General features: G+C 49.9%; 1 protein-coding gene across 2 annotated transcripts in view; it reads left to right on the forward strand.

The window, feature by feature from the left end:
• alk (ALK receptor tyrosine kinase) overlaps window positions 1-27991 on the forward strand; it is a 254508-nt gene that overhangs the window by 115313 nt on the left and 111204 nt on the right. For both annotated transcript variants that reach the window (XM_069199140.1, XM_069199141.1), the window contains exon 3: window positions 7457-7567. In XM_069199140.1, the coding sequence (XP_069055241.1) occupies window positions 7457-7567 (111 nt within the window). The remainder of the gene's footprint in view (window positions 1-7456; window positions 7568-27991) is intronic.

Below are 27991 nucleotides of genomic sequence, written 5' to 3' on the forward strand. Positions count from 1 at the left end.
CTTCCACATCCTAATGATTGACTTCACCATGCTCAAAAAGAGTTTCTGAAATATTTTTGAATCTTCCTCCTGATCTGTGCCTACAGTACATACTGATCCAGACAGTGTCTGGGTGCCTCCCACTTCTTAATGACTGTCTTCACCAGGCTCGAAGAGATGATAACCGCCTTTGAATTGTTTAAATACACTTCTCCTGATCTAAGTCTCTCTACTGCTTTATCCCTGAACTGTTTTGGAAGCTTCTTGGTCTTCATGGCTGAATCTTTGCTTGAAATTCACGCCCTGCCTAGGGGACCTTACAGAGAACCACAGTTATTACACACCGACAGAGGCCATTCAGCTAACGGAACGAGTTTGGCACTGTAAATACTCTGTAAAGTTGCCATCTGGATTTGTATATGTTGTTTCTGTTGCCCTGGAAGCTATTCTGTCAGTTCTATCCTCAACAGGACCGTTCATCCCTGCACTCTTTATCTATAACCTACATGTATCTAAGTAATGGTGCTTTGAGAAGGTTTTGGTTTGGGAGGTGCTATTTAAAACAGTATTTTTAATGACTTATTTAGTACTGGAAGAAACACTCCTTGTAATCATTTGCATTGCTGATCTGAGATGTGTAATGGAGTCTGTTTAAGAATCTGAATTTCACAGCGTGATCTATAATTTGCATTGGATTTGTAATTAAGAGGCAGTCCTGCAGTGTTTGTGTACTGTATAAACAGAGACAGGCTGGAGAAAGAGGATGAGGCAAGTAGCTGTGAAGGGAGAAGACAGAGAGAGTGAGGGAGAGAGGGAGCTCTCTGAATCCGGACGTTAGAGGGTGAGTCAGACACACTGGGGCAGAGGGAGACAGAGAGAGAGCTCTCTGAATCCGGACGTGAGAGGGTGAGTCAGACACACTGGGGCAGAGGGAGACAGAGAGAGGGAGCTCTCTGAATCCGGACGTGAGAGGGTGAGTTAGACACACTGGGGCTGAGGGAGAGAGGGAGAGGGAGCTCTCTGAATCCGGACGTGAGAGGGTGAGTCAGACACACTGGGGCAGAGGGAGACAGAGAGAGAGCTCTCTGAATCCGGACGTTAGAGGGTGAGTCAGACACACTGGGGCAGAGGGAGACAGAGAGAGAGCTCTCTGAATCCGGACGTGAGAGGGTGAGTCAGACACACTGGGGCAGAGGGAGACAGAGAGAGAGCTCTCTGAATCCGGACGTGAGAGGGAGAGTTAGACACACTGGGGCTGAGGGAGACAGAGAGAGGGAGCTCTCTGAATCCGGACGTGAGAGGGTGAGTTAGACACACTGGGGCAGAGGGAGACAGAGAGAGGGAGCTCTCTGAATCCGGACGTGAGAGGGTGAGTCAGACACACTGGGGCAGAGGGAGACAGAGAGAGAGCTCTCTGAATCCGGACGTGAGAGGGTGAGTTAGACACACTGGGGCAGAGGGGGAGTACAGTGGAATATGGGGTCCACTTACAGTTCAGGATTACATCAAATGAGATGTAAAATATAAACTCTACACATGGAGTTAATTAAAAACATCATCCGTGTACACATAAAAACTCCAACCAACATGTTCAGGGCAGACAGGATAATACCCACTGCTGATCAACATATAGAAAAGGACAATGCAGTATTGGTTACATTTAAAAAGCAGTGACCAAAATTCCTACCACCACAAGGCCCTGCTGAGGCAAGAGCTGAGCCCAGAACAGAGCCCCCTGAGCCAGCTGGTCCTGAGGCTCACTTACCTGACCCTAACCCTAACCCTAACACGGACACCAGCCAGCCTCAGGACAGCACTGCTAGAGCTCCACAACTCAGACTCAAGCACATCACAGCACAGATCAAACAGCAATATCTCACACACTGGGACACACACACACAAACACAACATAAACTGGAATGCTACAGAACCCTCAACAGACAATCCACACTAGCTGAATATTTGACCAAGATAAGAAACAACAAAGAGAAAGTAATGCTGACGAAGGACAGGCTCAGTGACCACAGCCTGGCCATAGAAACTGGGGACACAGGCAGACCTGGCTGCCCAGAGAGGACAGGCTGTGCTCCCACTGCCAGCGGGGAGAAATAGAGACAGAGGTGCCCTTTCTTCTGCATTGTGAGAAACACTATGGATTTAGACAAACATTCTTCTCTAATATAATAAATCTAATCCTAGAAGTCCCACACCTGCCAGAATCACAACAACTCCCAATCCTACTGGGAGAGGGAGGAGGGAACTCAGTTTAACTGGCACCCCAGTATGTGGTCTCCTGTCACAGCCTGAGGAACAGTGAGCCTGTCTCTCAATAATGTTCTTTGTGCTGTACGTATGTATGTATGTAAATGTCCTATGATGGTTTTGTACTGTACAGTAAGTGCTTATGGATGTTGTGTTGATTGGATCTGCTTTGGCAACACATGTAATTCATTGGTCATATCAATAATGCGCATTGAATAGAGATGAGTGAGAGATAAAGCTCTCTGAATTAGGAGAGAGAGGGTGAGTAAGAGAGAGTGGTGCTGAGGGAGAGGACAGGGAGTAAGCCAGCGAGGGAGAGAGTGAGAGAAACTGGTGGGGGGGGGGGAGATGGGAAGAGAAAGATAATGTCAGAGATCAGGTCAGGTGAGGGAGAGAGATCGTTAGGTGAGGGACAGGGTTTGAGGAAGAGAGAGTCAGGTGAGGGAGAGGGAGTGAGGGACAGAGAGATTGGGTCAGGCAAGCAGAGGGTGTGAGGGAGAGGGAGTTTGGGTCAGGTGAGGGAGAGGGTGTGAGGGACAGAGAGATCGGGTCAGGTGAGGCAGAGGGTGTGAGGGACAGAGAGATCGGGTCAGGTGAGGCAGAGGGTGTGAGGGACAGAGAGATCGGGTCAGGTGAGGGAGAGGGAGATCGGGTCAGGTGAGGGAGAGGGTGTGAGGGACAGAGAGATCGGGTCAGGTGAGGCAGAGGGTGTGAGGGACAGAGAGATCGGGTCAGGTGAGGGAGAGGGAGATCGGGTCAGGTGAGGGAGAGGGTGTGAGGGACAGAGAGATCGGGTCAGGTGAGGCAGAGGGTGTGAGGGACAGAGAGATCGGGTCAGGTGAGGGAGAGGGAGATCGGGTCAGGTGAGGGAGAGGGTGTGAGGGACAGAGAGATCGGGTCAGGTGAGGCAGAGGGTGTGAGGGACAGAGAGATCGGGTCAGGTGAGGGAGAGGGAGATCGGGTCAGGTGAGGGAGAGGGTGTGAGGGACAGAGAGATCGGGTCAGGTGAGGCAGAGGGTGTGAGGGACAGAGAGATCGGGTCAGGTGAGGGAGAGGGAGATCGGGTCAGGTGAGGCAGAGGGTGTGAGGGACAGAGAGATCGGGTCAGGTGAGGCAGAGGGTGTGAGGGAGAGAGAGATCGGGTCAGGCGAGGAAGAGGGTGTGAGGGACAGAGAGATCGGGTCAGGTGAGGCAGAGGGTGTGAGGGAGAGAGAGATCGGGTCAGGCGAGGAAGAGGGTGTGAGGGACAGAGAGATCGGGTCAGGCGAGGAAGACAGCGGAAGGGAAGAGTAATCAATCTCTGTCAATATCGGTGACATACGACTGTGAATTCTTTACAAAGAGGTAAAGGGCAGCACCATCACGCTGTATGTGGCAAGCACAAAGCTGCAGCTCTCCAGTCAGAGGTAAACGCAGATGGATTGTGGCCACGATATGGAAGTGGCGCCTCTCTCCTCTGCGGCAGCATTAGACATGACTAAGTGAAAATGAATCACCATATCTGAAGATAAACAGTTTTTCTCATCAGTCAATGTCTTGGCGCTCATTCCTGATGCCTGTGCTCTGTTTGATTCATCAGTCTTCAGGAAAATCCACTATGAAATCCTTCACACAGCTCGCTCCGTGTCTGATTTCATTTTTCTTCCTCGATGAAATGAGCGAGGAGTAGTGCTGATTAATGAGCACTCTGCACTGTTGTTATCACGGCCTTTATTTTACCTACCTATCTATTAGAATAATGAATATTAACGAGGTCTTGCTGTTTCACAGGAGGGGGTGGAACGTCTGTAGTGACTTCTAATCCCACCTTTTGCTGATGAGCCCTAATAAGAGAAAACAGGTGTCCAGGAGTGCTATCTTCCAAAAATTAAAAGTCTCTTCTGAAGGTTCAGCCTTGTGAAATGGCTCTAGCTAATATTAATTTCCCACTATTCATAGCTATAAAAAAACTGTTATCCCTCAACCCTAACCAGAGACACACAGCACCATTCTGTACCAGCAGCCCCACCTGGAGACACACAGCACCATTCTGCACCAGCAGCCCCACTGGAGACACACAGCACCATTCTGTACCAGCAGCCCCACTGGAGACACACAGCACCATTCTGTACCAGCAGCCCCACTGGAGACACACAGCACCATTCTGTACCAGCAGCCCCACTGGAGACACACAGCACCATTCTGTACCAGCAGCCCCACCTGGAGACACACAGCACCATTCTGTACCAGCAGCCCCACCTGGAGACACACAGCACCATTCTGTACCAGCAGCCCCACCTGGAAACACACAGCACCATTCTGTACCAGCAGATAATGGGAAGAGTGAGAAAATAATGCAGCAGCTGAATTAAGGGTGTACTTTAGGGAGGAGAGACTGGACAGTGCAGATTGGAGTTTATCTAGGATACCATATCACTCTGCAACTCACAACTGGCAAACCACTGAAGCTAAGCAGGTGTGAGCCTGGTCAGTACCCAGATGAGAGACCTCCTGGGACTTTGAGTGGAGTGTCCAGAAAAGCGCTATATGAGTGTAAGCAATTATTATTACCAGGGTTAACACCCCTACTCTTACAAACAGCTCTGGATGTTCCATGACTAAGGCTGTCAACACTTCAGTTTTAAAAGGATCTCACTTTCTATAGTACACCATCTCCAATCACCACACTAGGGCATGGATTGTAAATTCTAGTTCAGAGTGTTGAGCAGTTGCCACCAACTGGTAACACCAGCTATCCCCAACAAACCTGTCAGAACTAGAGATCTTTGCCAGGATGAACAAACATTACACCATCCCTCTTCACAGAGCACAGTGCTTTCACCATGTACTGATTTAAATAGATTTGTATATATTGTAAATTATAGATATTCTTCATAGGCTTGGTGGACATTCAACCTCCTACAGTGCAATTATAAAAGTGTTCAGTTTTCTGAATTAGAATATAGACACATTACTTGTAATTCATCAACATATCATATTATTGGCAGAGGGAAACTATAGGTACCGTATACATTATATCATTCCTTGTTTGCCTAGAAACCAGGCTATCGGCTTCAACAACATGGCTGGGTAGCTTTTTTCCACACTCCCACAACTCTTTGTGTAAAGAAGTGCCCTCTCAGTTTTAAATTTTCTTTCCTGTGGTTGCCCCTTGTGTCCTCATGTTCGTGTTTCGCTGTTCATTGTGAAGAAACTCGCTGGCCTGACTTTGTCAGTAAGTGTAGTGCAAAGTCCATGCAGCTGCAACACGCTTTCGGAAACAAAGCAAAGTTACCTGCAGTGGCTCAGGAAGCGTCCAAACCCCTAAATACCCAGAAGTCTCTGTTTCAAAATCTGAAGTGCATCAATCCCCAGGTACAGTATATTGTAACGCAACGGGGGCTCTGGCGGGCGCCCTTGCCGCATTAGGCCGGCCCCCTCCCGACTGAGGCTCGAACCCGGGACTCCTGCGTCTCTCTGCAGCGACCCAGCCCCGTGAGCTAAAGAGAGATCTCTCTACAGCCCAGTAGCTGTAGTCCTGCTATCACAGGGAAGGGCGGTGACGTCACCTGCTCTGGTACGCCGGCTCTTATACAGTACCTGTCGGCCGTAAGCGTTACAATATCATCTGATTAACTGGAGCGATTGTTGGATCAATTGATCATTTAATAGATTTATTTAAAAAAATGATTAATTTATCGATTGGTTGCTTGGTTTATCAGATCATTGCTTAAGGGACAGACTGGTTTATTGACCAACCGATCCATCAGTTTATTGATTGATTCTTGGTCGACCGATCAGCTGGTTGTATTACTGGGGCCCATCACCGGACAGGGGGCGGAAGGCGGGGGGCACGGGGCTCAGCCTCTCAGGTCCGACGCTGCCTCTCTGCTCAGTCCTCCTCAGTTCCGGTCCTCTGCTCGGGTCCCGTCCTGCGCACAATGACTTAGTAGTGCCAGAGACCCCTCAAAGAGGAACAGGCTCTCTCTGCCCAGGGCTCGCAGCTGGGAGGATGAAACTGTTTACGTCTTATGCGCTTGAGCACAGTCAGGCGTCAGTGGGCGAAGCGGTCTCCTTTTATAAGACATTTTGTTCCGATGTTCATCGGCTCTCCGAGTACTAATGGAGCTTTTTTTTTTTCCATTGAAATTTCATCTCCATTGAAATTGCAAAGCACATTTGTTTGATACCCAGCGGACAGGACAGAGGCTATTTATATCTCGCTCTTTTCCTTGTTTCATTACTTGTTCAATAACCTGCTAAGTGTCATTTTATCCCTTTTATCTGCATCTCGGGGGTTTTTCTGCTTTTCGCTTTTTTTTTTGCCGAGCAGCGACTATCTGTCACATTAACCAGCTGCTCCAGGAAGGCTGGCGGAGCAGAGAGGAGAGCTGTGTAAAAGTGGGAAAGGAGGGACGTCCTTGGTGGGGCGCTGTCACCCAGAACCTCCTTTCCAGCCCTGGCACGCTGATGCAAGAGACACTCTTCTCTATCGGAGCGTCAGGAGAGCACCAGCCCATCTGGCCTGTTAGGCACTTAGTAGCTAATTGATCCCAGGATGGCATCCTTTTCTTCAGAGATCAGAGGGCATCTTCAAAGTTAACATGGCTGTGCAGCTTGTTCCACACTCCCACCACACTTTGTGCAAAGAAGTGCCTATTTTCCTGACTGGAGGATCTCATCCAGCTGTTCCTTCAAAGAAACCAGGGTGGCAGATACTACCAGTGCTCTGGCATCTCTCATTGCTACAGAAGCTTATCCTGGTAGAATTCCTTAATTCCCGCTTTACTTCCTTGGTCCTCCAGAATACTAGGGATAGTCCTTAACAATTACCATCTCTGTATTGCAAATGATTTTCTTTGCGGATTGTGCCTGAAACTTACAGCTTCTCCAGCAGTAACGCGCATGTTTGCTGTGTCCCCCTCATTATCAGCACATTATTAAGGCACACAGAGAAGTCACCCAAGTCAAATGGAAGTCGGAACTACTGGGTTCTGGGTTTGACTCCATAGGTTTGACAAGTCAGACAGCTTTATTATTATTATTTAATTTATATAGTGCTTTTAGTCTTAACAATACTTCACATCCTGGGAGAGAAATCAGTCACATTCCTGGTGATATCATAACAACATCAACTCTTAGGGAAAATGTCACATTACAGATTAAATGCCAGGCAGATGCAAATGTCAGTGTAGAACTGTGTGTAACTGTGACTGTGTGCTTTGTTCCTGTCCAGAGCTCCACTGCCCTGACAGGCGGCCCTGTGCCCAGGAGGACTACCCAGAGTTCAGCTGGAGCATCACGCAGGCGCAGGGTCTCTGGAGTGACTGGGGAGGCTGGGAGGAAGGTAAGAAAGGGGCAACGCCAGCGGCGATGGAGGGAAGACGCGTAGGAGCCTTGGCGCCCATGGGGTTGTTAGTGCCATGATTGTAAAAATGCTGTTATTGTGAGGCCAGGTAGGGTCAAAACCAGGCAGTTAAAAACAGAGTGATTTTATTTTTGTTGACGGTTTCGCTGCATGTTCTTGACTTCATATGAGCCGAGTGATGTCATCGGACCTGATATGAGCTGAGTGATGTCATCGGATTGGATATGAGCTGAGTGATGTCATCAGATCGGATATGAATATGTCAGTGTGACCGAATATGTCTTACGTCTGCTCCCAAGATCTGGTCTCTTGGGACGCCACCACTGCTCAGCCTCAGGATAAATCCAGAAATCAGAACAGTTTCTGAGGTGTGTAGATATTCCTCGTGTCTTTTTTCCCCCCGAGATCAAGTAAGCGTCAAATCTAAGTGACAGACACATCACTCATTCCCAGCTTTCTGTATGATGATTAATTTCTGTCTGTTCAATATTTTATCCATCATCCATGCAAACAGGCATATAGAGCTGGCAGAGCGGACTTTTACTGGGTGTGTGTGATCGGCTGGGTCTACAGACCCCGGGAAACTGGGCTGTGTTCCGTGAGGCGTGGGGGGCAGCTGTTACTCTGTGCTCTTTGGCGAAGGAGAAAGGATTCTTAAATCAGAAAGCCCTGATTTGTCTCCTACTTGGGACAGAACATGTTGGAGTTAGCATGAATACTGCACCTCGGGCGAAAGAGTCGTCCCTGTCCCGTTGCAGGAGGGGCGTTTTGGCGAGACTCGCTTGATTTCAGTTTGGTTTCGCTCTACGCTGGGACTCCGAGAAGGGAGAGGCCCTTTGTATGAGATTGGCTGTTTTTCAGGAATGAACTGTCCTGACTCGACATCAGTAACGTGACATTCAGGGGAACCCCCCCCCGAAAGGGTGAGTTTGGTGGGCTGAGGAGACCAGGGGAACCCCAATTTCACCCCTCTTTTCTTCTGGAGGCTCTGAAGTTCGTCGCCCGCAGCTTTTTTTCCCCCCTGTTTCTAATTTCAGCTCAGGCAGCCGTATGTCAAAGAGCCAGGGCGGGCCGCGCTGCTCACACTAACACCGATTTAATCCCATAAGCGCCTGGCTCAGCGTTTCATTTATCTCTGCCCCCTGAAAAACAAAGACTCATTACCCAGGCAGGTCCCAGAGTGGCTCTGTGAATGACAAGCTCTTCAGGTGCAGTTCAGACCACTTCCAGAGGAAGTCTACAAATCCTTTGCTAATTTCCTTTCATCCACCTCGCTTGGACAGGATTGATGAGGCAGAGAGCAGCGCCCGGCGCTAACTGGTCGGAGTGCTGCACCGTGCTGAGGCAGGATTGATCAAGCGCTGTGCCCCGGGGGTGTCTTGACGTCTCACTGTGCAGTGGTGATGAGCAGGAATCCAGGACTAAGACTTTGCTGCTGTTCTCTACACTGGAGCAGGAAAACTGTCCGGAGTGCTGGGAGAACATTCCTGCCTGTTTGAGACTCATAGTCCTTCACATGGGAATACAGGTCCAGCAGGAAATCACACTGCCTCATTAAAAGATAAAAACTCAGAACTGACGGCGGTGTTTCCAAGACCTTCTCTCCTGTCTGTCTCCCACTCTGCTCCTTGCAGACACAGATCCAGCAGGAATAAGGTGATTTTCTGTGTGTAGTCCTCTGCGTACCAAATGTCCTTAGAGAACATGAAAGAGCGAAGGAGACAGACTGAGGCCCATTTCTCTCAGCTGTGTTTCCAGTGGCTGCTGTGCAGGAACTCTCAGACACAAGGAGCCATTTCCCTGAATGGGGATCTTCCCCTGAAAGGAGGGAACAGAGAAGAGTGTGTGAAAGAGGAGTGAGGGGAGTGAGCACAGCTCTCACCACAGGAGTGACTCTTCACACTCTCCCTCAGCTCTCCTCACACACTCCTTCCCCAGAGACACTCTCACACACCCTGGCTCTTCACTCTCTGCACTCCAGTCGCTGGGACACTGGAGCTTTAGGAACACTATCCCACTGCAGTCTTTCTGATCCTGATTGGCATTGAGCTCAATTAACTGTGCGTTACTTTTGTTGCAACGCAGCTGTACGAGAGAGCTGCAAGTCTGCCTGAACTCACTGGAGAAAGTGTCGAAGAAAACTCTTCACTCGGGTTAGGGGTGGTTCAGCCGAGTCCTGTATTCCTGCGCATGGAGAGGATACAGTCATGCAGATATGAGAGCATTGAATGAAGATGTCAAAGCTAATGGGCTTTATACAGCAGGTTCAGGGTGACTTAGCTCATTCTAAATTTCCATTTCAGGAGTTGTCTTCTCTACAAATACTTGTAACTGACCACTTTATGCTTAAGAAATGAAAATTCACCTTTTATTTGGTGAAAAGGAAGTATACACTACAAGTGTGAAATTTAGCCATACATTCTGCAGTTATAAAATTAGCATCAAAAAGATCAGATAATGTGCCTGCAATTTATTCTTTCTTACCATCACTAGGCAAAAAACGCAAATTAGCAAGGACAAATAGTTACTATTTTTGTACACTTAAAAGGTAAATGCTAAAATTCTTCCTCACTGAACTCACTGGAGACGCTCAGAAACTCTACCAAGAACAGAGGCAAGAGCACTACCAAGGAGATAGTTCAACAGGAATTTCCATGTGTAACATTCGGAAAAGGAGATTAGAGCAGGAATTCCATGAAACCCAGATGTACCGAATCTACCGAAAAACAGCATGAGAGTCTAACTTCTAGAAAAGTGAGTCCATGTTTTTAGGGACTCTTGAACACATCTTGGCTAAAGGCAGCAGCGTGATAGCCGAGGAATTGGATGTACGAAGACACGTGGGCCAGGCAGGTCCGAATTCTATTTTCCTGACAGGTACACAATCAAGGAGTCTCCTCTGGGACTAATTTCTGACCTTCAGCCAGAAGGAGAGTATTGAGACCGTGGCTGGCTCACTGGCTAAGAGCACCAGCCAGCTCTTACACAGCAGGCGCCGATAAGACGTAGGAGTGGGCCTGGTGTCTGAGGCTGGCCTCTTTCAGTTGTCTGTCTCTTGGAGGTCCATGGTTTTGCACAGATACATTTCTGCAACATAAGAGCATAAATAAAAGTTAGAAACCAGAGAGCTCCTTGATATCCTGACAGACTTCCCAGGCCATGAACTTCCACAGGGACTAGAAGCTGACCTTGAGTTCACAATCATTGTCTTGAAACCGCTGCAGCTGGGAGTGTAAGAGTCTCTTCCATGGTTATCTCATGTGGCTGAGAACACAAAGAGGTTAGGAAAGCGAGGAGGCCCTTCAGCTCACCTGGTAGCTAATATATTCCAGGATCTCATCACGGCTGGGCAGCTCATCCCATACTCCCACACCCCTCTGTATAGAGAGGTGCCTGTATTTCTTCGTTTTTTCCCTTTCGGTCTGGATCGCTGTAGAAACACCACCCTCAGAGACTCCTCTGTGCAAATTTCTCCCAATGATGGGGCACCTGCTGCCACCCCTGACCCCTGGCTGGGATCACCCCCTGACCTGGCCGCTGTGGCATCTCCCCTCAGCTCTTTCCTGCTCCGAATTGCCCCGCGGCGGAGGGGATCTGCTGTGGTTGTCCATGGTGTAGAAATAATGAGAATAGTCTCCTCTTTAGCAGTCGATTACTTGGGCCACAGGGCTCCCAGTTCAGATCTCAGCTGGGAGAGGTAGATAATAGCACAAACTAATTCCTACCGCTGACACGCTGGCAACACACTTCAGAACCAGCACCAAATTAATACACTTGCATTTTTTAAATAGCCTGTAGGAAGAGAATAATTGATCTGCTTATGGAATGTGTACACATCCGTCCCAGAAAACCCATTTATTTAAAATTTATTTATACCACATACACTGACACAAAATGGAGAATGTCTGTTTTATTCTCACAGAGGAACACGTATGACCTCAACTTCTTGTTCTTACCAGTGACCCCAGATATTTCTACAGGAAAATCACATTCCTGAAAGAGACTCCCAGATACTTCTACCGGAAAGTCACATTCCTAACAGAGACTCCCAGATACTTCTACAGGAAAATCATATTCCTGACAGAGACACACAGATATTTCTACAGGAAAATCACATTCCTGACAGAGACTCCCAGATACTTCTACAGGAAAATCACATTCCTGACAGAGACTCCTGGATACTTCTATAAGAAAATCACATTCCTGACAGAGACTCACAGATATTTCTACAGGAAAATCACATTCCTGACAGAGACTCCTGGATACTTCTATAAGAAAATCACATTCCTGACAGAGACTCACAGATATTTCTACGGGAAAATCACATTCCTGACAGAGACTCCCAGATACGTCTACGTCTACAGGAAAATCACATTCCTGACAATGACCCCCAGATATTTCTACAGGAAAATCACATTCCTAACAGAGACTCCCAGATACTTCTACAGGAAAGTCAAATTCCTTACAGTGACCCCCAGATATTTCTACAGGAAAATCATATTCCTGACAGAGACACACAGATATTTCTACAGGAAAATCACATTCCTGACAGAGACTCCCAGATACTTCTACAGGAAAATCACATTCCTGACAGAGACTCCTGGATACTTCTATAAGAAAATCACATTCCTGACAGAGACTCACAGATATTTCTACAGGAAAATCACATTCCTGACAGAGAGTCCTGGATACTTCTATAAGAAAATCACATTCCTGACAGAGACTCACAGATATTTCTACGGGAAAATCACATTCCTGACAGAGACTCCCAGATACGTCTACGTCTACAGGAAAATCACATTCCTGACGGAGACTCCCAGATACTTCTACAGGAAAATCACATTCCTGACAGAGACTCCTGAATACTTCTGTAGGAAAATCACATTCCTGACAGAGACTCCCAGATACTTCTACAGGAAAGTCACATTCCTGACAGAGACTCCCAGATATTTCTACAGGAAAGTCAAATTCGTTACAGTGACCCCCAGATATTTCTACAGGAAAATCATATTCCTGACAGAGACACACAGATACTTCTACAGGAAAATCACATTCCTGACAGAGACACACAGATCTTTCTACAGGAAAATCACATTCCTGACAGAGACTCCCAGATACTTCTACGGGAAAATCACATTCCTGACAGAGACTCTCAGATACGGATACTTCTACAGGAAAATCACATTCCTGACAGAGACTCCCAGATACGGATACGTCTACAGGAAAATCACTTTCCTGACAGAGACTCCCAGATACTTCTACAGGAAAATCACATTCCTGACAGAGACTCCCAGATACTTCTACGGGAAAATCACATTCCTGACAGAGACTCCCAGATACTTCTACGGGAAAATCACATTCCTGACAGAGACTCTCAGATACGGATATTTCTACAGGAAAATCACATTCCTGACAGAGACTCCCAGATACGGATACGTCTACAGGAAAATCACATTCCTGACAGAGACTCCCAGATACGGATACGTCTACAGGAAAATCACATTCCTGACAGAGACTCCCAGATACGGATACGTCTACAGGAAAATCACATTCCTGACGGAGACTCCCAGATACGGATACGTCTACAGGAAAATCACATTCCTGACAGAGACTCCCAGATACTTCTACAGGAAAATCACATTCCTGACAGAGACTCCTGGATACTTCTGTAGGAAAATCACATTCCTGACAGAGACTCACAGATATTTCTACAAGAAAATTACATTCCTTACAGAGACTCCCAGATACTTCTACAGGAAAGTCACATTCCTTACAGTGACCCCCAGATATTTCTACAGGAAAATCACATTCCTGACAGAGACCCCCAGATATTTCTACAGGAAAATCAGGAAATATCTACATTTCCTACATTAGAAATCAGGGATCAGTGACCTCCAGATACTTTCTCCAGGAAAAACAACCAGCAAGGGATTTTCCACCACGGCAGGAGAGAGCTGGAAAATGAGAGTGGCCATGGTATAAATATCTGAAAGATCAGAGTGCCCAGAGCAGAGCTGTGCCCTTTTCCAGAGATATTAGGAAGGTGATGCATCAGAAAGTCCCTCAGCCTAGATAAGACTGAGGTAGTGCTGGGTTGTTCTTTACAGATCTTCGCAAACGCAAAAAAACGCAAACTGGTAGCTGACAAAACTGAGGTTTGTTCATGTTCAAAAACTCTCTGCGTTCTTTTTGATCCATATCTGGCTTTGGAAGAACATAATGCTGTTGAGCGGTCTTTCTTCTGCTGTTGGAATATCACCCACTTGACGTTCTGGTCTTATTGTACTGTACATATCAGGCTGCAGGGACACATCCACATGCTGTGGTTGCTGCTGGTCCTTGCTGGTGTTTCTAGATTGTGCTGTTGCTAGGTCAGTAAGAGGCGCTCTTTCCTCAGGACCAGACTGTCCAAACCACTGGGGAAAGGGGACACTGTACTGTAAGAGATCCTGTCCTTTGGAGGAACCTTTGGATGAATCACAGTGTCCTGGCTAAACCTCACTGTGGTCTTGAAAACTCTGGCAAACCCTAAAGTTCCCCGTCAATTGAGATGGTGCAGCAGTTTCTGTCTCCTACCCTGACCTGTGTGCGGTGGGGCTGCTGTGTGTCTCCAGTGGGGCTGCTGGTGCAGAATGGTGCTGTGTGTCTCCAGTGGGGCTGCTGGTACAGAATGGTGCTGTGTGTCTCCAGTGGGGCTGCTGGTACAGAATGGTGCTGTGTGTCTCCAGTGGGGCTGCTGGTGCAGAATGGTGCTGTGTGTCTCCAGGTGGGGCTGCTGGTGCAGAATGGTGCTGTGTCTCCAGGTGGGGCTGCTGGTACAGAATGGTGCTGTGTGTCTCCAGGTGGGGCTGCTGGTACAGAATGGTGCTGTGTGTCTCCAGTGGGGCTGCTGGTACAGAATGGTGCTGTGTGTCTCCAGGTGGAGCTGCTGGTGCAGAATGGTGCTGTGTGTCTCCAGTGGGGCTGCTGGTACAGAATGGTGCTGTGTGTCTCCAGGTGGAGCTGCTGGTGCAGAATGGTGCTGTGTGTCTCCAGTGGGGCTGCTGGTACAGAATGGTGCTGTGTGTCTCCAGTGGGGCTGCTGGTGCAGAATGGTGCTGTGTGTCTCCAGGTGGGGCTGCTGGTACAGAATGGTGCTGTGTGTCTCCAGTGGGGCTGCTGGTGCAGAATGGTGCTGTGTGTCTCCAGTGGGGCTGCTGGTACAGAATGGTGCTGTGTGTCTCCAGTGGGGCTGCTGGTACAGAATGGTGCTGTGTGTCTCCAGTGGGGCTGCTGGTGCAGAAAGGTGCTGTGTGTCTCCAGTGGGGCTGCTGGTACAGAATGGTGCTGTGTCTCCAGGTGGGGCTGCTGGTGCAGAAAGGTGCTGTGTGTCTCCAGTGGGGCTGCTGGTGCAGAAAGGTGCTGTGTGTCTCCAGTGGGGCTGCTGGTACAGAATGGTGCTGTGTCTCCAGGTGGGGCTGCTGGTGCAGAAAGGTGCTGTGTGTCTCCAGTGGGGCTGCTGGTACAGAATGGCGCTGTGGTGGATGAAGTGGTTCCATTCCTGCATGTAAAAAAATTTGTGATGCCGCATGTTCAGAAGTTAACAGTCCAAATTCTAATAATAATAATCAAGTCTTGTGGGCATAATGCTGCAGTCATAACTTCTGCACAAAAGGCCCTTGTGGAGTTCAAAGCAAAACCAAAAATCTCACTCCTGTTTTTAAGGCTCTGAATGGGTTGGTATCTAATTACATAAGGTTGCTCCCCACTCACAGCCTCTCTCCGGCACACAGCACACCTGCCCTGCAGCCTGTATTTTCTGCTCATGGCTTTATTTTCCCTTAAGGAATTTATCACTTAGCAAATGTAATGTATAACCGTAGAAAAGTAATCCAGCAGCACACCGCTGATTAATTTGTTTCTGGAGTTATTAATTTACTGTGCTCTCTGTTCAAGAAGCAAACACATTTCATGTTATGCGCACTTCTGTTGCTTATTTATTGGCGTTAGGCAGGGGTCTACCTGGAAAGAACTGAGCAGTGTCGTGTAATCAATGTGAAGATATCAGTCTCCGCGCGAACGCAGACTGGAGGAGAGACATGTTGAACACAGTGGCAGGACAGGCGGAAACGCGTCTAGGCCCCGGTCCCTCGATCCTCCGCCGGCCGACGGGCGCTCGCGCGATCGCTGGCTCCGGGCGCCCGCGAGCAGCTTTGAAGTGCGCCGCAAAACAGAGACAAGTTTCGGCAAGTCCGCCTCTCTCCCCAGCTCCTCGGACTCGTGGTCGTGAAAAATCCTGAAACTGATTAACGGGCTGGCGCCAAGCACACTGTTGCTGTTGTAACACGGCGTAACGGGGGTACGCGCCCTTGCTGCTGCCGCCTCAGGTCGGCCCCCCCACCACCGTCGGGGACTCAAACCCGGGCCTCCAGCGTCACTCATCAGGGACCCAGCCACTTGAGCTAAAGGGAGATCTCCCCTGAGCCCGGAGGCTGTGGTCCCTACTATTCACAGGGAAGGGCGGTGACGTCACCGCGCTGGTAAACCGGCTCTCACAACCCGCCATGTCCGCCGTAGGTGTTACACTCTTAAGGGAAAAAAAATCATGTATATCTCGACATTTGGTGCAAATTATCCCGTTATTCCAAGATGGTAACCAATCTCATACGAACGAGCTACCAATGATCACATGAGTGTATGGACAACCAATTTACAATGACAGCACCTAGGAGCTACCGAGAGCTCAGCTGGATCTGTGAGTCTAGTGTTCCTGACAGCGGGGCTGGAGTTTGGTGTCCGCAGGCCCTAGGCACTTTCACTCTGAAATGTGCAAAACAGGGGTAAACGCCTGGTGAATGACGTCGATTGACATGATGCACGTTAAACTATTCTCATGCTAAACCGTGTGATTGACGGAGCGAGTCGGGCGACCGTTACTGCGATACTTCTAGTTTCTAGAACAGCCGCTAGACAGCGTGTGATTGTGGATTTGCAGCACCTGGAGTCAATCGCAAGCATGTTGTCCCAGCTGGTTTTTCGTTAGTCGCTAGTGTTTCCCTCCTTCTTAGGCCCTAACAGTGTCGTTGGTCCTAGGCACTGTCAAACTCCAGTTCTGATAGAAGCACTCTTTTTTTTATTATGCATTTACTTCTTAAGAAGAAAGAAACGCACTTGGAGTATTCAGACTCAATGTCCGTGTCGTAGGCCCAGTGCCTGATGGGGAATCTGGCACTGCGCGACAGCAGCCTGCGCTGCTCAATGTCCTCGGCCTGTCGACTGGGGTTTATTCAGAATTCCAAATTACAATTCCAAATTCACCTCATGCGAGCACAGTCATTATAGCCACGAGTACACTCACACTTCATCTCAAACAAGAAAAGAGCGTCCTGGGCACTCGATTCCACTGCTCGCAACTGCACGTCAACTAAAGATAATGTGGGTATTGTCTGACAACGGTGCTATCGCGCGCTTATCACATGAAGTACGCGATAATGTACTGTCTCGTAATCACGAGAGGTTTTTCTCTTCATTACTAGATAGGCATGACATTTGTTCTTTCTTGCTGGCAGCAGCGCGACAGCGCAGCTGGGTGACGGAGACACCGCAGGGGTACAAACACGATGCACCAAGGCCAGTCCAAGCACAGCTCCGTCTGTCACCCGCCGATGACTGCTCGGCAACGCGCATGAAGACGGTCGTTTTTTTAAAAGCTCTATTTTCTTCCCACAGAGAAATACAGAAAAAAACCCTATTACATAGCTAAAACAGTACCTGTTCACACATTAAGAGAGAACATAAAGGAAAATACATTTGATTTGGGTCAATAAAATAACCAACTGAATACAGTTCGATTTAAAATGGTCTAAAATGATCTTTTCTGGTGAGTTTGGAGTGATAACGTTCTATTTTTCCTCTGTGTGAGTCCTGTGTGTTCGTTTCGTGTAGCAGTGCGGTTAACCCTGTTGAGCACATCAGTCACAGACGAGAAAGCGCTGGCTTGTTGGCTGAGACTGCGAAGGGGTTATGTGGAGAGGTGCGGATGAACTCATGATGCGCAGGTGGGAGATACAGGTGCCAGGTGACACAGAGCGAGTGAGAAGCGAGGACCTGTGCACTTCCCCGACCACAGCACGGCCTGAGAACAGGTACAGATACATCTGTACACCAGCACAGAGCAGATAGATCTGTACGCCAGCACAGAGCGGATAGATCTGTACGCCAGCACAGAGCGGATAGATCTGTACGCCAGCACAGAGCGGATACATCTGTACGCCAGCACAGAGCAGATAGATCTGTACACCAGCACAGAGCAGATAGATCTGTACACCAGCACAGAGCAGATAGATCTGTACACCAGCACAGAGCGGATAGATCTTGTAAGAGGTGTCAGAGCAGAGAGCTGCGGTCACTGCTGGTCAGAGAGGACAGTCCAGGTGTGTCCTGCTCCTCAGTTTCCACCCAGGCAGGGAGGAAGTCTTCCCCACGGGTACCAATTAATCACAGCAGCGATGTGCAGGCACTTGTCCTCCTCGCACGACGCTGTAAGATTATTGATACCACCCTAATCAAATTCCTCTTCCTCCTAATGAACAAAGCCAGCCAATTAAACCAGATCAGCGGGGCGAAACGGCAGAAAGCAGAACTCATCACTTTTTATGAGGTTCTGTGTGTTTTTCCAATAAATTACCACGCGCCGCACAGCACAGTTAATTACCGCAGCCCCGCGCGCGGTCGGAGCTAGGCCTCCTTCAGACGCTCTCCGCGGGCGCGCGGGGGCGTGCGCCGCGCGGCTGCACTCTCCCCGACACCCGCGCGAGACGCCCGCGTGTCAGCCGGGGAAGGGCGAGTAATGAGCTCTCGGAGGACACAGACCTGCGCGCGGAGCCGGCCTGTCTCGTTTCGTGTCCTCGCTGCTGGAGAAGAAAAGAAGAAACCGATGGTGACGAGGAGGACTTATTAGGCTTTCAGAATACCGTGTCACTGCGATGGAATGAGTGTTTGAAATAGGCTCCTCTCCTCTGATTGTCACAAAGGTATTCAGATCCATTATTTCGTTTTGCAGAAATACACCTCCTTCTCACCCGGAGTGAAAGTGCCATTAATGAGACCTGTCCACACCCCCTCTCCCACCCTTTTAGAAACTCTGGGTGGTGGCGGTCTGGAAACCATGTAGGAGAGCATTTGACAGGTACAGTACGTCTTTACGCAAAGAGATATCAAGTGTGGAGCTGCGCTCAGAGTTCAGGGTTTCGAGTTCCAGCTGAACTTGTAGCAGATGGCAAATTATTCACCCCAGTAATTCCAATAAAAAAAAACAGCTGTAGAAATGAGTGCAAATGTAAGTTGCTTTGGATAAAAACATCTGGTAAGGAAATGAGTAGGAACCAGTTGATTTGAGAGTGGCACAGTGGCTAGAACTGAGGGTTATCTGTGTGGATTTTCCATGTTTTCCTCCTGTTTCCTCCCATAGTCAAAAGACATACGGTACTCATATGTTAATTGGCCTCTGCGAAAATTACCCATGTGTCTGCCCCGTGACACCTGGTGTCCTGTCCAAGGTGTACCCTGCCCCCTGATGGACTGGTGTCCCGCCCAAGGTGTACCCTGCCCCCTGATGGACTGGTGTCCTGTCCAAGGTGTACCCTGCCCCCTGATGGACTGGTGTCCTGTCCAAGGTGTACCCTGCCCCCTGATGGACTGGTGTCCTGTCCAAGGTGTACCCTGCCCCCTGATGGACTGGTATCCTGTCCAAGGTGTACCCTGCCCCCTGATGGACTGGTGTCCCGTCCAAGGTGTACCCTGCCCCCTGATGGACTGGTGTCCTGTCCAAGGTGTACCCTGCCCCCTGATGGACTGGTGTCCTGTCCAAGGTGTACCCCTGCCCCGTGATGGACTGGTGTCCTGTCCAAGGTGTACCCTGCCCCCTGATGGACTGGTGTCCTGTCCAAGGTGTACCCTGCCCCCTGATGGACTGGTGTCCTGTCCAAGGTGTACCCTGCCCCGTGATAGACTGGTGTCCTGTCCAAGGTGTACCCCTGCCCCGTGATGGACTGGTGTCCTGTCCAAGGTGTACCCTGCCCCCTGATGGACTGGTGTCCTGTCCAAGGTGTACCCCTGCCCTGCGATGGACTGGTGTCCTGTCCAAGGTGTACCCCTGCCCTGCGATGGACTGGTGTCCTGTCCAAGGTGTACCCCTGCCCTGCGATGGACTGGTGTCCTGTCCAAGGTGTACCCCTGCCCTGCGATGGACTGGTGTCCTGTCCAAGGTGTACCCCTGCCCTGCGATGGACTGGTGTCCTGTCCAAGGTGTACCCTGCCTTGTGATGGACTGGTGTCCTGTCCAAGGTGTATCCTGCCCTGTGATGGACTGGTGTCCTGTCCAAGGTGTATCCTGCCCTGTGATGGACTGGTGTCCTGTCCAAGGTGTATCCTGCCCTGTGATGGACTGGTGTCCTGTCCAAGGTGTACCCTGCCCTGTGATGGACTGGTGTCCTGTCCAAGGTGTACCCTGCCCTGTGATGGACTGGTGTCCTGTCCAAGGTGTACCCCTGCCCTGTGCCCAGGGCTTGCTGGGATGGGCTCCAGTTCCCTTGCAACCCTGTACTGAATAAAGTGCTAATGGGTGTGTGGAGGGATAGAAGACATTCTTCCAGTGAAGTACAAACAGCATTGTCTCTGTGTCAAGCTCTGGTCAAAAACAGTTTAATTTAATTTCAGACTTTCAAACAGGAGCTCGTAGAACATGGGTTGTTTTTTTTTTTTAATGATTGTGTGAGCAGAACGTGAATCTACACATCAGGAGTCGGGGATGGTCAGTCTTGGCTCCAGGATCCAGGACATTCGCTTCAGCTGATCCTTAATTATTGAAGTGTTAAGGAATCTGCAGCACCTGGGTTAATTAAAGCAATTAAGGGTCAATTCACGACTGAACGGATTGCAGAGCCCTGTAGTCCAGTTGTGAGAGTTAATACCCCAGCTCCTGACTGATGAAAAACACTCTTGGCCAGGCCCCTGCCAACTGCACTGTCAGCCAGCCCCAGTCAGAGAGACAAGCCCTTGCAGTTCTCTACACGGCCTGACAGAGGGCGCTGTTCTGCTACGGAGACACCCTGCAGCCAGGGCCTCTCTCTGTAATTGCCCAGACTTGACAGCAAGCAGATGTCTCGGGCCTGCACTCTGCCTCACTTTCATTCTGAAGCTTGGAAAGAAAGCAGGCAGCATTAATAACGGCTCGAGAGTTTAGTGAAAAAGCCGATTAGCCGTAATGCAATTAAGGGGCAGCCTGTGCTGCGGCCAATTAGAGAAAGCGTGGCCCGCTGCTGCTGTCTGGCGCTGGCTGGGCGCGGCGAGCAGGGCGAGGCGTGTGTGTTGACACGGCAGATTGGTTTTCCGGTTCGCGTGCTCAGTGTCAGGGGCTGACAGAGACTTGACATCTCATTGTGCGCGGGCCCGGAGAAGGGCACACACGACACACAGCACCACACACACAGGCTGCCTCAGGCTGCCCCGCTCTGGGCCAACACAGCAGAAAGCCTGGAGTCTGCAGGAGGGCCAGGCAGCAGAGCTCCCAGCAAAGCAGCAAGATCTTGGCATTTCTTTTTAATACAGTGTTTAATACCCTACAAACCACACAGTGTAGCCCCCTTCCAAAACACACAGCACAGCCACCCTACAAACCACGCAGCACAGCCCCCCTACAAACCACACAGTGTATCCCCCCTACAAAACACACAGCACAGCCCCCCTACAAAACACACAGCGTAGCCCCCCTACAAAACACACAGCACAGCCCCCCTACAAAACACACAGTGTAGCCCCCCTACAAAACACACAGCACAGCCCCCCTACAAAACACACAGCACAGCCCCCCTACAAAACACACAGCACAGCCCCCCTACAAAACACACAGCACAGCCCCCCTACAAAACACACAGCACAGCCCCCCTACAGACACACAGCACAGCCCCCCTACAGACACACAGCACAGCCCCCCTACAAAACACACAGCACAGCCCCCCTACAAAACACACAACACAGCCCCCCTACAAAACACACAGCACAGCCCCCCTACAAAACACACAGCACAGCCCCCCTACAAAACACACAGTGTAGCCCCCCTACAAAACACACAGCACAGCCCCCCTACAAACCACACAGCACAGCCCCCCTCCAAAACACACAGCACAGCCCCCCTACAAAACACACAGCACAGCCCCCCTACAGACACACAGCACAGCCCCCCTACAAAACACACAGCACAGCCCCCCTACAGACACACAGCACAGCCCCCCTACAAAACACACAGCAAAGGGCATGGCACTGTTGTGCAGCTATGCACAGCGCCAGTTGCTTCGCTACAGCTGGATAACGTTTCAGATCTGATCTTCCTCGCTAGTCTGCTCCCTATCTTGAGATGCAATTGCGTGTTATTTATGTCTTGGAAATTGCCTGGAGAGCAGGGGCAGGGGCTGTGGTGCAGCAGATTGATGTATGAGGTGTCACACGTCTGTATTTGTGTTTCTGGATGATAGCGGAAGGTGAAAGGGGCAAATGTTTGGTTCCGAGATGCTCTCGTGGAGGAGGCCAGGCTGTTAGGTTTAGAGATAGCGCTGTGCACCATCCTCGTGTGATTTTTCAACAGAGTCGCGTTGCCGCAGAGCTCAATGAAGTGATGGCCAGAGGATTGCAGAAGATACAGCTGTCTTATCATAAAGGTAATGAATTAAGGCTGAGAGACTGGCACACCCAGGCCATAGAAATAAGGTTGCCCAGCCACGTTGTTGAAGCCGATACACTGGCTTTCAATAAACAGCTGGATGAAATCCTCCAGTCAGGACAGGAGGCACCTTCTTTACACAAAGAGTCATGGGAGTGTGGAACAAGCTACCCAGCCATTTCTCTAGTGACAGTCGGACGAGCTCATTGGATCAATGGACGACTAGCTACTAAACGAGCTAGTTGGGCTGAATGTCCCCCTCCTGATTGTAGCGTTGTCGTTCGTATGACGGGGACGTGGCAGGGGATTTTTCACTAAGACCATATGGTCAAAATGCAGCCTTATGTCATTTCTGTACAGCAAGAAGCATCAAAGGATGGGTGGGTTTTCGGTGTAGGATAGGGCATGAGTCTCTGGACGCAGCTGGTGGGTTGTGGGCTTGAGTCCCTGCTGCTGCTCTTTAAGTGAGGTGCTTTACCCCAGTAGCTCCAGCCCACCCTGCTGTGTAAGTGGGGACCAGCACTGGGGGGGCTGATCCCAGGACCGGTGGACCGTTCTGTCCAAGATTGCGTTGTGTGCTCTCTTGTTCCCCTAGTGCTGCAGAGACCAGGTGACCTCTGGCTTGATTGTTGATGATAGTGCTGTTTTTAGGGGGCTCTTCTCTGGGCTCAGCAGGGCCTTGTGGGGGGAGGGATGCTGGTCACTGTTTCTCAGGAGTAACCAGTACTTGATTGCTCTTCTGTATGCTGATTAGTAGTGGGTATCTGCGTTATTCGTCCTGAACACATTGTTAGGAGGTTTTCTCTGCACATGGAGGGTGTTTTTACAGACCTCTGGGCGCAGTTTCTATGGAGTGTTTGTCCCAGTTAGTGTAATCCTGATCTGTGAGGGGACCCCACACTTCACTGCTGTATGGAGCAATGGGTTGGATTACACTTTCAAATATTTGGAGCCAGGTTTTTTGGGGGAATTGTGTTGTAAGGCTTCTTTCTAATGGTATAGAAAACACTGTGTGCCTTCTCCTTCAGTAACCTAACCCTGTCTCCCCCTCTCTGTCTCTCCTTGTCTCTGTCTGTCTCACTGTCTCTCTCCCTCTCCCTGTCTGTCTCCCTGTCAATTCAGTTCAATTCAAGATGCTTTATTGGCATATCCAATGAATAAATCGGTGTTGCCAAAGCAATACAAACACCGTTAACATAAAATCTACAGACATTTACAGAAATTTTACAACACAGACATATCTAATTACAGTTACATGCAAACATACAGTATGGAGCATTATTGAGAGACAGGCTCACTGTTCCCCAGGCTGTGACAGATCACATACTGGGCTGGGCTGCCAGTTCAACTGAGTTCCCTCCTCCCTCTCCCAGAATAAATGAAAGTTGTTGTGATTCTTGAGGGTGTGGGAATTCTGGGATTAGATTTCTGAATCTAGGGAAGAATGTTTCTCTAATCCTAGAGTATCTGTCACAGTGCAGTAGGAAGTGCCCCTCTGTCTCTATTTCTCCCCGCTGGCAGTGAGAGCACAGCCTGTCCTCTCTGGGCAGCCAGGTCTGCCTGTGTCCCCAGTTTCTATGGCCAGGCTGTGGTCACTGAGCCTGTACTTCCTCAGGTCTGTTTCTTTTTGCTGTTTCTGATCTTGGTCAAATATTCGGCTAGTGTGTATTGTCTGTTTAGGGTTCTGTAGCATTCCAGTTTATGTTGTGTTTGTGTGTTTGTGTCCCAGTGTGTGAGATATTGCTGTTTGATCTGTGCTGTTTTTGTCTCCTTGTCTCTCTCTCTGACTCTCTATTCTCCCTGTCTTCCTGTCTCTCTCTCCTTGTCTCCCTCTGTCCCTCTGTCTCCTCTGTGTCTAAGAGGTGTGCCAGGTCCTCACAGGGTTGGATTCTGGTTGGATGAGATGCCTGATACTTCGAGACACACACACACACACACACACACACACACACACACACACACACAGAGAGAGGGCCGTGGGCTGTTTGGAGTGCAGGAATGCGCCTCTTGAGCAGCATCTCTTGTTGCATCGTTTAATAGGAGAATTAATGGCAGCAGCGAAGTTTAGTTAAGCCCGTTTGACACGGCTCATTTGTCCTCATTTTCTGTGTGACTCACAGATGGGCTGGGAGCAGCCTGTGTTTGTTCGTCAGCTCTGCTGGCACGTCTTCCCGATCTCATCCCTCGCTCCTTGTTTTCCGGGATTTATTTCATTTCTCTTCCTGACGCCAGCCTTTCGGCGAACCCCACCCGGGTCTGAGGGTGGGCCGGAGAGGGGCAGAGCCTACAGTACCCCGCAGAGCCGCCCCTCCGCTCCCGCTGGGCTCCTGGTAGTGCTGGACCCATGAGAACAGAAGAAAGTGAGCCAACTTTCAGTAAACCTCCACTGGCTCGGCAGGCAGGCATTTATTCCACCTCAGCGTTTTGCCCTCTGTACGCAGAGACTCAGCTCTGTGACGAGTCAGTTTCAGGCTCACAGTCCTGATAGATCTGGTCTTTTAGGGTTAGGGAACTCAGCTCGGAGTCGTCGGAGTCTGTCTCTCTACTGAAATGTGAGAGAGACAGATTTAAGTGGACAGAGTCCTGAGCGATAAGGTCCTTCAGCAATGTGGATATGTAAAAGAGGAGAGGAACTCCTTCAGCAATAAGGGAGATCTGACTGGGCTGTGTGATGGAACTCTTGCAGTGATCAGGGAGATCTTACTGGGCTTTGTGATAAATGAGCCCCCGCGGTGATCAGGGAGATCCTACTGATCTGTGATGGAGGAGCTCCTGTAGTGATCAGGGATATCAGACTGGATTGTGTGATGGAGGAACTCCTGCAGTAATCAGGGAGATCTGACTGGACTGTGTGAATGAGCTCCTGCAGTGATCAGTGAGATCTGACTGGGCTGTGTGATGGAGGAGATCCTGTAGTGATCAGGGAGATCTGACTGGACTGTGTGAAGGAGCTCCTGTAGTGATCAAGGAGATCAGACTGGGCTGTGATGAATGACCTACTCCAGGAGCTTGCTCCAAGACAAGGTGGGTCTCAGTCAAGCTCAGCTGTTCTCCCACATCAGTTTACCTTCTCTCTTCATTGTCCAGGCTGAAGGCATGAGGGTTGAACTCTCTCAATGTAATTGATGAGACCCCACAACCCAAAGACCAAATCCCAAGATTTCTACATCACCTGACAATCTGGATTCCAAATTAGGAATTTGTCTTTTCGCATACCCCGGCTTGCTCTCCATGAGATACACTGACAGGGAGAGAAGCTGGGGGTCAGAGCACAGGGTCAGCCATTTATACGGCGCCCCTGGAGCAGTTGGGGTTAAGGGCCTTGCTCTGGGGCCCAACGGAGTAGGATTGCTCTGCCGGCTGCAGGATTCGAACCGGCAACCTTCCAGCCACAGGATCAGATCCTTGGCCACACAGCCACCGCTCCGCCCAAGCTGGGTTCCTCTGGCCAAACACAGCTCCATTAATAACATTCACTGGCTATAGCCTCCTATAGCCTTTCTGTTAAGACTGCTCTTAACAGAAATATAAGAGGACTAAATTGGAATAATAACAGACATATATGGGGACTCCTGATAGTGTCTGAGATGTGCATGACTTTTGCAGTGTATGTGAACGGTCTTGAAGTGCAGATGTTCTAAAGTCACCAGCTGTCAGAGCGTTCAATGAGCAAGGAGAAGGCAGAGAAGAGAAAATGGTACCTGAGTGCAGGTTGAGAAGGAGAAGGCGCGTTGTCTTCAGTCTCCCAGCTGCCCTAGGCCAGCTGCAGGCCCATCTTTCTCAGATACATGTGTGCTCCTGCAGTGCCCAACCCATGAGGTAACGATGAGCTGTGCGAGGCCCAGGACCTCCTTAATGGATCTATGCTGGAAGATGATGTTTTTCCAAGGTGACACTTATCTTTTAAGTGAGCAAGGGAGTGGAGAGCAGAGGGCTTAATGAGCCAGGGCCTCATCTTGCTGATTTTATTTAGTTAAGGAAACCAGTTTGCAGTCTGCAAGAGCAGGGATCTGTTTCTTGTCTCTGTAATTAGTGTCAGCATTTACTCTCAATGGTACCATTAAATGGGCACATCATCATCATCATCATCATCATCATCATCATCCATGAAGCTAAACAATCTGTCTTGGGTTGCTGTGGCTCTTGCTATTTACAGCTATCAGGAATGAGATAGTTAAGTTCAGTATGTACCACGTACTTAAGAAATAACAACAGCCAGGATACAGAACTTCATGTTTTCTTTTATGATCTATTTATTAGGCTTTATCCAACAGAAATGCATACCCCAGTATCCAGCTGGCTGTTTTACTGGAGCAATCCAAGTTATGTGCCTTACTCATAGGTACCACAGCTGTGCCCAACTTGTCATTTGAACCTGCAACCCTCCACCCTCATGCCAATGGTGCCACCTTTAGCTTGATTTACCCGGCTGAGACCTCCTGCAACAGAGGGCTGTAACGTGCCCCCCTCCTCACCCTATCCAGCAGTGCGCCATCCTCCTGCCTCACCTCCTCCCCTGCAATGCGAGCTCTGCCTGCCACACCCCGAGACGATCCGGAGGAAGCAGTCCAAGGAAAAGCAGGCACACTTGCCAGCCCCGCGTGCTCCTGCATGGCTGTGCTGAAAGCGCTGACACTTGAAATGAGATGCTGCAGCTGCCCTGGAGCACAGAGAGTGCAGTAAATGAAGTCTGGCACAGATGTGGTAACAGAGTGGCTCTGGCTGCAATGGCAGAGAGGGAGCGCTGCAAGCTGACAGTGACCCCAGCGCAGACTGGGGCTGTGGGCTGTGAAGCACAGCGCAGGAATGGGGAGGGAGCACTGGAGCTCACAGTGTCTGGTGGATAGGTGAACCCGAGACACTGGGAGACAGTGGGCTCTTTACCTGAGACACTGGGAGACAGTGGGGCTCTATATCCTGAGACACTGGGAGACAGTGGGGCTCTATACCTGAGACACTGGGAGACAGTGGGGCTCTGTACCTGAGACACTGGGAGACAGTGGGGCTCTATATCCCGAGACACTGGGAGACAGTGGGGCTCTATACCTGAGACACTGGGAGACAGTGGGGCTCTATATCCCGAGACACTGGGAGACAGTGGGGCTCTATATCCCGAGACACTGGGAGACAGTGGGGCTCTATACCCGAGACACTGGGAGACAGTGGGGCTCTGTACCTGAGACACTGGGAGACAGTGGGGCTCTATACCCGAGACACTGGGAGACACTGGGGCTCTATACCTGAGACACTGGGAGACAGTGGGGCTCTATACCTGAGACACTGGGAGACACTGGGAGACAGTGGGGCTCTATACCCGAGACACTGGGAGACAGTGGGCTCTATACCCGAGACACTGGGAGACAGTGGGGCTCTATACCCGAGACACTGGGAGACAGTGGGGCTCTATACCTGAGACACTGGGAGACAGTGGGGCTCTATTCCTGAGACACTAGGAGACACTGGGAGACAGTGGGGCTCTATACCTGAGACACTGGGAGACAGTGGGGCTCTATACCCGAGACACTGGGAGACAGTGGGGCTCTATACCTGAGACACTGGGAGACAGTGGGGCTCTATACCTGAGACACTGGGAGACAGTGGGGTTCTATACCTGAGACACTAGGAGACACTGGGAGACAGTGGGGCTCTATACCCGAGACACTGGGAGACAGTGGGGCTCTATACCCGAGACACTGGGAGACAGTGGG

Source organism: Lepisosteus oculatus, chromosome 2 (assembly GCF_040954835.1).
Source record: "Lepisosteus oculatus isolate fLepOcu1 chromosome 2, fLepOcu1.hap2, whole genome shotgun sequence".
Taxonomy (NCBI): Eukaryota; Metazoa; Chordata; class Actinopteri; order Semionotiformes; family Lepisosteidae; genus Lepisosteus; species Lepisosteus oculatus.